Source organism: Dermacentor silvarum, chromosome 6 (genome assembly GCF_013339745.2).
Source record: "Dermacentor silvarum isolate Dsil-2018 chromosome 6, BIME_Dsil_1.4, whole genome shotgun sequence".
In the NCBI taxonomy this organism is placed as follows: domain Eukaryota; kingdom Metazoa; phylum Arthropoda; class Arachnida; order Ixodida; family Ixodidae; genus Dermacentor; species Dermacentor silvarum.
In genome coordinates, this window is record NC_051159.1 from 49415062 (window position 1) to 49427622 (window position 12561).

The 12561-nt window shown below is 46.3% G+C and overlaps 1 protein-coding gene across 4 annotated transcripts; it reads left to right on the forward strand.

The window, feature by feature from the left end:
* Positions 1–6166: 6166 nt before the first annotated feature.
* On the forward strand, positions 6167–11534 carry LOC125946234 (uncharacterized). 4 transcript variants are annotated; one of them, XM_049668822.1, is made up of 7 exons: positions 6167–6409; positions 6538–6697; positions 6886–7049; positions 7878–8086; positions 8605–9016; positions 9884–9991; positions 11343–11534. In XM_049668822.1, the coding sequence occupies exons 1-6, from the start codon at positions 6267–6269 to the stop codon at positions 9978–9980; spliced, it is 1185 nt and encodes a 394-aa protein (XP_049524779.1). In that variant the 5' UTR covers positions 6167–6266; the 3' UTR covers positions 9981–9991; positions 11343–11534. The 4 variants fall into 4 exon arrangements, with proteins under 4 accessions (XP_049524779.1, XP_049524781.1, XP_049524778.1 ...); XM_049668824.1 differs by having other exon boundaries at positions 9931–9991; XM_049668821.1 differs by lacking the exon at positions 11343–11534 and having other exon boundaries at positions 9884–10334.
* Positions 11535–12561: the final 1027 nt, after the last annotated feature.

The following is a 12561-nucleotide window of genomic DNA, read 5'->3' on the forward strand; positions in this document are numbered from 1 at the left end:
TGTCAAGCCCTTAGTCTGAGGGTGGTATGCAGTGGCCTTTCGATGACTCGTGTAACTCAACTTGAAGATGTCGTACAGGAGCTTCGCCGTAAATGCGGTCCCTCGGTCAGTGATGATGAATGACGGTGCGCCATGCCGAAGCACAATGTGATGCATAAAAAACTGGGCAACCTCAGATGCTGTCCCGCGTGGTAGTGCCTTCGTCTCAGCGTAACGCGTCAAGTAATCGGTTGCGTCAATGATCCACTTATTGCCGGAGGAAGACAAGGGAAATGGGCCAAGAAGGTCCATTCCAACTTGATCAAACGGCGTACGCGGAGGGTCGATGGGTTGTAGAAGGCCTGCAGGCTTGAAGGGGGGTCACTTGCGGCGCTGGCATTCACGACATCCTTTCACGTAGCATTTGACGCAAGCAGTCAGTCTAGGCCAGTAGTACAGTTGTCGTACCCTGTCCAGAGTCCTTGAGTAGCCCAAGTGACCAGATGTCGGCTCGTCGTGGCAGGCTAATAGAATGTCGTCGCGAAGGGCTTGAGGCACTACTAGAAGATGTGGTTTGTCGCCGGCACCTGTGTTTTTTTTTTTGTATAAGATGCCTTCTCGTAGGCAAAACGACGACAACCGTCGCGAAATCGAGCGAGGAATGGACGCGATGCCGCCTTTTAAGTGATCGATGATGGGCCTTAACTCAGTGTCCGATCACTGTTTAGCGAGCAGATCCGACCTGCTGAGGGCCCCCAGGAAGACGCTGTCATCTTCCTCGTCAGGATTCTCAGATTCAACAGGTGCTCGTGATAGCGTGTCAGCATCTTTATGTTTTCTGCCTGACTTGTATACGATGGTGATGTTAAATTCCTGGAGTCGTAGACTCCAACGTGCTAATCGTCCAGAAGGGTCTCGAAGGTTGGCCAACCAGCATAAAGCGTGATGATCGGTCACAACTTTAAATGGCCGCCCGTAGAGATACGGCCTAAACTTTGTAGTAGCCCAAATGACCGCGAGGCACTCCTTCTCTGTGGTGGAATAATTGGACTCGGCGCGTGACAGAGTGCGGCTCGCGTAGGCTATAACTCGTTCAGTCCCGTCTTGCCTTTGCACCAGGATAGCTCCGAAACCGATATTGCTGGCGTCAGTGCGTACTTCTGTGTCGGCGTCCTCATCGAAATGACCAAGTACGGGAGGAGAAGACAATCGACGTTGTAGCTCGGCAAAGGCGGTCTGTTGTTCATCAGTCCAGAGGAATGGCACGTCGTCACCCGTAAGGCGAAATAGCGGCTCGGCAATCTTCGAAAAATTTACAATGAAGCGTCGATAATATGCGCACAAGCCCAAAAATCGTCTGACACTTTTCTTGTCTGTTGGAGCTGGAAAAGCAGCTACGGCAGCAGTCTTCTCGGGATCGGGCCGAACACCTGCCGCGCTCACGACGTGTCCGAGAAACTTCAGTTCCTCGTAACCAAAATGGCATTTCTCTGGCTTGAGGGTAAGGTCAGCCGATCGAATGGCTTCGAGTACATTCCGAAGGCGTCGAAGGTGCTCGTCAAAAGATTGCGAAAAGAGAACGACATCATCGAGATAGACGAGGCAGCTTTTCCATTTGAGGTCAGCAAGAAGGGTATCCATCATTCGCTGGAATGTGGCTGGAGCGGAACAGAGGCGGAAAGGGAGTACTCGAAATTCGTAAAGGCCGTCCGGAGTAACAAAGGCAGTTTTCTCGCGGTCCCGCTCATCTACTTCAATTTGCCAGTAGCCACTTTTCAGATCGATAGAGGAGAAATACTTCGCGCGCCTCAGCCTGTCCAGAGAATCGTCGACACGAGGCAACGGGTACACGTCTTTCTTTGTGACATTGTTTAGCTTCCGGTAGTCAACACAAAACCGAAGCGTGCCATCTTTCTTTTTAACAAGCATGACTGGAGATGACCAGGGGCTGCATGAAGGCTGTATTACACCGTCTTGAAGAATTTCCTTCACCTGCGTTTGAATGGCATGTCGTTCGGTTGGGGAAACACGATAAGGCTGTTGCCGTATGGGGTGCGCGTCGTCATAGGTGATGATAAGGTGTTTGGTAATCGCCGTTTGACGTATCTTCGACGACTGTGCAAAGCAAGAGTGAAACTCGAGTAACAGCTCGCGCAAGGGTTGTTTGTTGTCTTCAGGAAGCGTTGGACTAATGTCGACGTTGCGTAAAGGTGCTTCAGCAGTGCCAATTGCCTCGGAAACAAAACATTCAGTGACATCGGCGATTGGGTCGGCGTAGGCGATGACAGTACCGGGGAGAAAGTGGCGGTGTTCGTAGCTGAAGTTCGTGACAAGAACGTCAGAGTGGCCATCATGAAGATCAATAAGGCTTCTGCTACTCAAACACATTGAGAAAGCAGGAGCGAGTGATTGCTTTCTGCGACCGCTTCACCGTGTAAGAGCCTGTCACATGCCACTTGAACCACGACACTTGCACGCGGTGGTAACGTGACAGCGTCGTCGATAACGCGAAGAGGTACTCGAGGGTGGATGGTGTTGGTCGTCGCTGCAGCGCTCTTTGTCGAGCCCCGCAGGGGCGTCTGCGTCAGCAGGCCTTTAGTGAGTTGCGCCACCACCTACCCGAGCACATGAGGCTTGGATCCTCCCGCGTCTCACGTGCGTGGCTTAGCCGTGTCCGGGGAAAAGGGGATCCTGGGAGTTGAGCCGAAGCCGGGTGTTTGGACCTTTATGGCCCCTCGGCAGAGGCAACACACTCCTTTGGCCTCTGCTTCACGTAGACGGCACCCCTGGGCTGACCCACCCAGGGGAAATCGGCAGTTGCCTTTTCCTATCCCCCTCTTAAATCTTCGTCTTTCTCTCTCACTTTCAATCTATCCTGTCTTCTTCGCTCTTCTATTTACTTCTGATCTTCTGGGCAGCGAGGGTTAACCTTGTGTGCGATAACCAACCTTGGTTATACATATTGGGTTATAGTGGCTGTGTACTGCTGGCGCTGGCAGGCTTTGTGTACATAGAATCTTGCCGCGTCCCCTTGTTGGGCTCCGTGGTGGGCGGCTGGCACAGCTGCCGGAAATAAATATATTTATGGCTTTAAGCTCATTCGAAAAGCTGCCTGATCGCTCTCTTTTGAAAAGAGGGCGCACCGAGGAACCTTTAAACTTTTTCGCCAAGAGCAAAAAGATCTTCCCACGTTTCCACGTGATCCATGCTGAATCCCACCAAAAGACTCTAAGAACCCTATCTCCTTTTGTTGTCGCGAAGTGCCTCACCGACATTCTGGGCCCAGGATACAAAATTACGAAGATGGCCAGTGGCGACCTTCTCCTTGAAGTGTGTGACAAAATCCAACATGACAAACTGACAAATCTTGTTTCATTTGGTGACACTCAAATCTCAGTAAACCCTCATCGTTCCCTCAACAGCACACGAGGTGTAGTTTCAGAACAGGACCTACTAGAATTGACAGAGGCAGAGCTCCTAGAGGGCTGGAAGGATCAGCACCTAACAAATGTACAGAGAATTAAGATCCGGCGAGACGATAAGGAAATTCCGATAAAACACCTGATTCTCACTTTTTGTACCAGCACACTCCCTGAACAAATTGAAACAGGCTACATCAAACTCAATGTCAGACCCTACATACCAAATCCCCGACGCTGTTTTAAGTGCCAAAGATTCGGTCACGGCTCTCAGAGCTGCTGCGGCCGTAGCACCTCTGCAAAGTGTGCGTCGCATGACCACCCCGCGGACAACTGCAACGACCCACCCCACTGTGCAAACTGTGAGGCTGAACACCCGGCATATTCACGCTCCTGTCCCACATGGAAAAAATAAAAAGAAATTATAACGCTCAAAGTAAAACAAAACATCTCCTTCAAAGAAGCACGAAAACACCTCTCATTTGTGGGGCCTTCTTTCTCCGAAGTGGCACGGCAGGGGGCACTGCCACAACGGTTCTCGGCGGCCGTTCGGACCACGCAGAGTGGACCGGCGTTAGCGCCACCCGCCCCCACTGCGGTATCAGCTAGTGCTGTTCCGCCAGCTAGCAAGCAGAGCCAGCAGTGCTCCGGGCCTGCGGGCTCTAGGACTTCTAGGGCCTCTGCTCGCGCAGAGAAGCTCAAATCAACCGCGAGCGTACACCGCGAGCGGGCATCCAGCGCCTCGGCGGAGGTGATGGATACATCGCCAAGTGCATCGGCGTCTCAGACGCCGAAGGATCGGCGCAGCTCTCAGGAGCGCGCAAAAAACGACAAACCCCGCATCACGGGGCCTGCAAAGGGCCCTGTGGGTTAATTTAGTTTTTCTCTCTTAAACAAACAGCACAAACTACTATAAACATGGATACACAAATATTACATTGAAACATCAGAGGTCTCCTCCACAACCTCGATGACGCCAAAGAACTCTTATGTAAGTTTAATCCTAAGGTGCTGTGTGTACAGGAGACATACCTAAAACCCACACAGACAGGCTTTCTCCCGCAATTTGCTAGCTTCCGCAAGGACCGTGACGACGCCAACACCTCGTCCGGTGGTGTTGCAATAATAGTTGATAAATCCGTCGCATGTAGAGCTCTAGATCTTCAAACGCCTCTTGAGGCAGTTGCGATTGGATCCTTACTGCTTGGAAAACTAGTCACTATTTGTTCTGTCTACATACTACCTAATTATCGACTCCAAAGAACAGAACTTGAGGGATTAATAGATGCCCTGCCACATCCTTACATAATGGTTGGCGATTTCAACGCACACAATACACTTTGGGGAGACTCCCGATGTGATTCACGAGGCCGAATAATAGAACAAATCCTGCTCTCTTCAGGTGCCTGCGTGCTAAACAGGAAACAACCAACATATTACAGCATTGCACATAATACATGCAGTTCCATACACCTAAGCGTAGCATCCCCGACCTTAGTACCCTTATTAGAATGGAATGTTATTATGAACCCCTATGGCAGTGATCATTTTCCTGTGTGCCTTAAATCTACAAGAGAACATCATCCTCCCCCACACGCGCCTCGATGGAAAATTGCGTCCGCAGACTGGGAAAAATTTAAGACAATGACGCACATGCCTCGAAATGCTCTTAGCGATTTTAATATAGATGCTGCTGTTGCTTATTTTACCGCTTTTATCATTGACTGCGCATTAGAGTGCATCCCAGAAAACGAATGGGGCTCCAAAGAAACGGCGAGTGCCCTGGTGGAACGAGGACTGTAGGAATGCGCGGAAAAAACAGAATAAGGCTTGGGGCATGCTACGCCAGTCTCCAACAACTGAGAACCTCATTAACTTTAAACGTATAAAATCCCAAGGAAGACGAATACGGCGCATTGCTAGGAGAGAAAGCTGGGAAAATATATCTCTAGCATTAATTCCTACACGCAAGAAGGAAAAGTATGGAACCGGCTGACAAAAACAATAGGTCGTCAACCCTACCTCCTGCCTTTGGTCGATAACCAAGGCAACAACCTTGAACACCAGGCGAATGCTCTTGGACAGTATTTCGAGCAAGTGTCTAGCTCCGACCACTATTCAGAGTCATTCCTTAAACAAAAACAATTAGCAGAAAGCAGGCCGCTGAACAGGAAATTTAATGAAAATGAACTGTACAACCGTCCGTTTAGTGTTGCCGAGTTCAGAAATTCCATAAACAAGTGTCAAAGCTCTGCCCCCGGAGCCGACAGGATTATGTATGAGATGATAAGGCATCTTCACTCTGACGCTGAAATGGCGCTGCTGTCCCTCTTTAAAGGCGCATTCACACCGGCCAAGCGGGAAAGCGGGCAGCGGCAGAAAGCAAGCGCATTTTCAATGCGGCGTGGCGGCGCGCGCGCGGAGTTGTTCAGACCGCTCGCCCCGCCTAGCTGCCCGCGCGCCCGCAACGACGCCCGCGGAGCCTCGCATTTTCACGAAAGCGTCGAGAAGTTGCGGCACATTTGATAAGCCAGTCGTTCGCGCGCTCTCGCTGCTCTCGCTTGCTAACCACTTGTGAAGAATGATCAGCTCCGACGAAGAAGACGAAATAGTCGGCATTCTGCTAGCCGCTTCTGTAGCAGCTTTTCAAGAAGAGCAGCGAAAATCTCGAAGGAAGACAGCCCGCCAACGCCGCTGGTGGGTTCGCCCAGCCTTGCAAGAACGAGAGACAATGGACCGTTGCTACCCCACCTACGTTCGCTCGATGTGGAATACTACAGAGAGTGAGTATCCGTTCTGCACTCATGGGATTTGTGGTAGTGTATTAGTTCCGGCACGTACGCTGGAGCGTTGTACGTTACGTAACACATGTGCTTTTTCTGCAGCTATTTGAGGATGCCCCCGCGCTCCTTCGACACGTTATTGGAACTTCTGAAGCCAAGGATACAGAAAAGTGACCCAAACTACCGAAAAGCGATTCCTCCAGAGCACCGGCTAGCGCTAGCTGTCAGGTAAGGCATCAGCGCTATTAATTTAGCGCTTTTTGTTACTCTGTTTTCCTAGCAAGTGTCTTCTTACACGGCGACTGAGTGGGACCGTGCGAACACTATCGTGTTTTTCAATTTGTTTTTTGGCTCAGGTTCTTGGCTGCAGGAGAGACGCTGCGCTCCTCATCTTTCAATTTTCTATCTGGCCGCTCCACGGCTTGCGTGATTGTCGCCGAAGTATGCCAGGCCATTTGGGACGTCCTCGGGCAGATTTACGTCGCACGACCGTCAACTCCAGGCGAATGGCTAAAGGTAACCTGTTCATTTTCGTCTACGCATGGTTAATGTTGGTGTAAATATCGCTGTACACTGACTGTATTGTACAAGTAATTCTAACATTTGGTAATACATTTATTTATCATAGACATTTAATTTTTGTACGGCATCTCCAAAGCTCTTTCTGCATTTCAATTTCTTGCCTTTTGCATTGCCGATCGCAGGTTGCGAGAGAGTTTGAGGACAAGTGGGACATGCCACATTGCCTCGGTGCGATAGATGGAAAGCACGTGAATGTCGAGTGTCCGGCAAACTCTGGAAGCAGAGACCGCAACTACAAAAATGCGTTCATCAAGTCACTGCTCGCATTGAGCGACGCCAACTACAGGTACGTATAATCAATCGTACCATCTCGCATATTAACAGTTTGAGCCTGCAGTCTAGTTTATAGAAATGTATTGTTTATTCTTGTCATGCTTTTCTTCGAAGCTTTAACTAACCACTATGACCACCATTGAAGTTTTGTGTTATTTTGATGATAAATGGTGTCCCTGAAATTTCTCACCAATAGAGTATACTTAATGCTTCCCTGCTATTTTTTTTTCACTACAGTATCCAAGTGGTGTTCACCAAGAATTGAAGCTATGTGACATCATGCATTAAATAAAAATTTGTGTACAAGTTATCTGATAGTTGTTAAGCCGTTGCGGGGCAAATTTCTTCACCAAATGCGGGTCCACATTTCAAATCATCGTAGTGACCGTTCTTGGGAAAAAAATTTCCGTAATTTTTTAGAGAAACCATATAATGCCATAAAATAATTTTTGAGATAAAGATGCATCGTTTATTCTTGAATAATAAGAATAAAATAATAATGCATCTCAGCATAAGAATAAATAAGTAGATGCACTGGAATGAATATGATGCACAGGTGTAGAAAAATGCCAGCACCAGATTATTGCCACCTTGGTGCCAGGCAGCGTAATAGCAAGACAGTACTGTTTCTTTAAAACGGTGAAGTTAAGATAACAAGAGAAACACGTTAATTTTCATTTTACTCTTATTACAACTCCAGAAAGTGAGAAAGATCCTATGTCATTACTGTATCCTACATCATTATTTGTCAGTTTTCTACAATTTAGTTGTTCGTATACTTATGAGTGATAGATCTCTTACATATCACTGCTACCTTTCTGCATACTTGTTTCCATTCTAGCTTCCTGTACGTTGAAATCGGCCACCATGGAAGCGAATCAGATGGTGGAATCTTCAGCAGGAGTAATCTACAAATGAAAATTCTTGACAGCACTCTTGGCCTTCCTGCATGTGCAAATCTTGGAAGGATAGGCGACATTCCTTATTTTTTCGTAGGCGATGAAGCCTTCCCTTTGAAGACTTACATGATGAGGCCGTATTCCAAAAAAAGTGAGTCGTGATATCGTCAACACAGTGCATCCACATTGTATAGCTATGACCTGCATTAGTTTGCGTAACTGTAACGGTTTGCTGCCTTGAAATATTCAAATTTGCTGTGCAGATCCTTAAACGTTTTCCTTTAGACATGTAGCTGACCCCCCCCCCCCTTCATCTACTTATGTAGCTGATATATATATAACCTTGGTGACACTAAGAAACTTAAACCATATATCGGCATGTAGTGGCCCTCTCACTACATATGTAGGCACACTATAGCATAACACATAGTCAAGAGTTCTCAAGTCAGATTGTGCATGCTGCCATGTTAAAAGGTTATTTGTTTTAATGGGAGACCTTTGCATCGGAAATAACACACTACACTAAACGGTTACTTGCATTCTTGGTAAACAGGGATCCTGAAAAATTTTCACCTATACATAGCATTTCAGTGCAATCTCATTGAAGTGTTAGAATAAAAGTACAGGTCATTGTACCGCTGAAATTTTGCATCTTTTTTTTCCCTGCAGGTCTTCACCCTCTTCTCTCAGGAAGCTCATCTACAGTGCAACCGTGCTGTGCAGACAGCAGCGCAACCACACAATTTGAGGAGTTGCAGCAGAAAAGAATATTTAATTACAGGTTAAACAGGGCTCGCAGAGTTGTTGAAAATGCCTTCGGCATACTGGCACAGAGATGGCGGATCCTTCGCCGGCCTTTCAAGGCAAAGGAAGCTAACATCAGGAGGATAGTGTCTGCATGCGTAGTGCTCCACAACTTCCTTTTGAAGGAATCACCCGACTCAAAGACCATGTACTGTCCTCCGGGTACCACCGACACTGAGGACTGGCAAGGCAACCTGACTGATGGGAGCTGGAGGGCTGATGGCACAGATGGTGGAGCTCTGGTCACCTTGCACGGTGCAGGTTGCCACTCGGCCAGGTAATGTTGGCATAGCTATGAAAGTACTGTTTGTACCCGCACACCTAAGTTGCTGTACACATGTTTAAAGCACTTTCATTTGCCTAGGCTGCCACAATGGCATATTGGTCTGTCTGTCTGTCAGTATTGTTGTTGCATATATGTTTGCGCTGACATACACACATATACATATAATAGCTCTGGTATTTGCTTACTTTGCATGTTGACCGTCAGTATATCGCAATGAAGCACACCTCTGTTCCACGTAATTAAACAGTACATCACGACTTAAAACTAGTACATGCAGTGTTGCCTCGTAGGTATCTGTGGTATCGTAGGTATACGCTACAGGTAGTGCATAAACACTACACGTAACGTTGTAGCCTCCCCATTCTTGTGCCACTACAGGTGTGTGCTACTGTCACACAGTCGGTAAAAACCCTGATGTGTTTTCATGTGCCACACTTTTCCCCGCTTACTCCTCTCCTCACAACTCTTCCGACAAGATCTCTGGTCTGATGTCTCGCATTACGCATTCGCTTCAACTCCTGTTCACATTTTGACCTAGGCTGAGGAGTGCACGAACACTGCATGTTACTGTGCTGCTCATACATATAATGTGGTAATAGTTATGTCTGAAGAACCTCTGTGGTCAACATTTCATGAGGTTACAGATCACATCGGACTAAGGTTGTGAAGTTTGCATAGAACAAAGTCATAGTATTTAAGTGCATCGCAAATCCTTCACTAAGATTACGTGTGTTGAATCTACGCATATTTTATTGTTGCTTTATTATGTTATATTTAAGAAAAGTTGATGAAACAAAATATATTTAGGAAGTTATTTTGCCTAAATGCTGTGTTCAAATGAAAATCCTTTTTTTACAGGGTTGCTTATGCCATTCGCGACAAACTGTCAAGATATTTAATCACAGATGGCAGGGTGCCATGGCAGGAGAGCCATGTGAAAGACTGCAGATGGTAACAACCGTGCATGTAAGATCATGCTTTATTCAATGAACCACTATGTAACATGAAAATTATTGCAGCATGAAATGGAGAAATGTAAACAATGTGTGGATAAACTACATACTAATGAGTTTCATTTCTTTTTTCTCTTGATTCTTTGATTTTGCTGTGCACTAATTCCTGCACATCATGCATTGTGTCGAGTTGCTCGTCAAGCGATAAAGTGCGCATCATGCCAACTATAGTAAATGCGAAATGATACAGCATGTCTTTTTGCTGCTCTTTTTGTTCACGTGATGCTTTCAGATGGCTGAGGCATTCAGATGCCATGACCATGCTGGCAGCAGTGTCTTCAGATGGCCTGCAAGTGGATACATGATACATAGCTGTTAAATGCAAACATTTCTTGGCGAACATTTGCCACTTTGAGAGTATCCATTTATCTATCTAGCCACCTACGTCTTTGTGCTCTAATGGTTGTTTCGTTAACTCGGTATATACCAAAATTTGCATAGCATGAGAAGAGTGTATGACGAACAAGTGATAGGTCATGACAAGCATGTCGTCTAGGTCATGAAACAGCAGCCTAAAATGACAATGACCCAGCAAAAAAGATTAACGCTAAAAAACGATGAAATGGGTTCGGACGTGGGTACTAAGTGAAGGAAACACTAAACGATTGTGGTAGAAGTCAGTCATGACCATAACTCAGCAAAAATGAGAATGACTCACCGAAAAAAGATTAACACACAAAAACCAATGGAATGGGTTTGGATGTGGTACTAAGTGAAGGAAAAGGCTAAACGTTGATGTCGTAGCATGAGCATGACTAAGGCTTTGGCCATTAGGTCTGTTAGGCGTAGCTGAAGGAACTCCTGAGGACTCCTGACATTAATGACATAACATGCGTGTCATGAAGCTAATGAAACAGCCGCCTACGTCTTGGTGTTGTCATGGTCGTTTCGTTAACTTGGCAGGCTCCCCCCACACACTACTTCGCATAACATCGATTCACACAGAGCGTGGCATGTGGCGGTTTTTTTTCTTTATGTGCCCCGGACCAAAATGTTTCAGAACTTACGCCTTCTGGTTCTTTGATGCTCGCCATGACTTGCGTGGTCTTGGAGCACAGCTGAAATTTAAGGTTTGAATATGATATGCGTACTGTACCTCTCACTATTTGTACACTGCATATGCAGCAAATTCCTTGCCTTGCATTTTGCTCCTCCACATCTCTACCTTGTACATCTTCCTCTGCGGACCTGTGTGAATGAATGTCAGTTTTTGCATTATGCATCTAACAGACATCTATAAATGTGATTCTTTTCGTTTCCTTCTTGCAGGCTGAAGTAAGTTGTGAAATATTTACGTTTCGAAGGTGTCACTTGCCGGCGGATGACCACTTTTCACAAGATGGACACTTCTGTCGGTCGAGCTGCTGCCACCTTGTTCCAGACACTCTTGCCCCAGCGTTTCATTGGAGAAGAGCTGAAGTTCTTCATCTTGGCTAATGTTGCCTCCGTCTGCTGGCACTTCCATTCTACATCAAGTGCAAACAAACCCATTTTCCATGCATACCTTCTCTCTGGGCTTCCTTACTGTCTTTCTCTGGGCTTCCTTACCTATTCTTTTTGGATTTAATGCTTACATTGTTGGAGAAAACAGCTGGCTTCTAAAAACTACTGTACGCATCAGCAGTGATGCTTTCATAGATAAATAAGATTACATGTAGCCTCATATTGCAAGGCTTGTTAAGAGTAACCTAAAAGTCACATAATCATTACAATATATCAAGTTATTGTGATAACAATTAATAATGAAGTTGTAAAAACGAATGTATTTCTTACTGGAATCAAGGGCATAGAACTTACCGTTGAGGCGCCTGGAATTCCAGGTTGCTCCAAAGGCTGCAAAGGTAGAGTTTGACACAAACTAAGTCTTCCAGGAAGTAATTCTATGCTTTAAAGTGCAGGACACAGACTACACAATGTCGGGGTTACTGAGGAATCAGTTTGATTACAGGACTTACATGGGCTCTTCGTACACTTTTTCCATAATTGGCACCATTGCTTCGAAGTGTTTTCACTTAATTGTGGGGATATCATTCCCACAATTAATCTTAATTAATTAATTAATATCCCCACTTCTGGTCTTCTGTTTGATGTCTTGTTTAAGTCTTGTGAAATGAACCTTCAGATTTTTGAATTTCGTCTGGCACGTTGCAGCTCAGGAGAAAAAAGAAATTGCTACAATGCAGAGATGAATAGCGCCTGTGCTCACTACCACAAATAATTCCCTATCGCGTTACCAGCAGCATTTCTACCAGTCCATCGCAGTGTTGGCACGGGGGGAAACGCTTCCTCCAAAAAATGTTTACAAACATTTTAGGTGAATGTATTGCGTGCAAACATAAACGGTGGCCGCTGAACCCCCCCCCCCCTTCTTCGCCGCCTCTTTTCGAAACAGAGTCCTTGCTATACTCCTGAACCGGGGTGTAATCTTCACCTAATCTGTCCTTGATCTAATTCAACACAATTTTCAAGAATAACAAACAGTTGCTGCAGTAACGCGATCGTCTTTGCGCATATGCGTTTGCA

Bases quoted from the DNA above. Each gene is read 5' to 3' on its own strand.
- LOC125946234 (XM_049668822.1), top strand. From the start codon at position 6,267: ATGTGCTTTTTCTGCAGCTATTTGAGGATGCCCCCGCGCTCCTTCGAC. The intron at 7,050-7,877 runs GTACGTATAATC...TTTCCATTCTAG, and splicing joins TTGAGCGACGCCAACTACAG to CTTCCTGTACGTTGAAATCG. The intron at 8,087-8,604 runs GTGAGTCGTGAT...TTTTCCCTGCAG, and splicing joins GAGGCCGTATTCCAAAAAAA to GTCTTCACCCTCTTCTCTCA.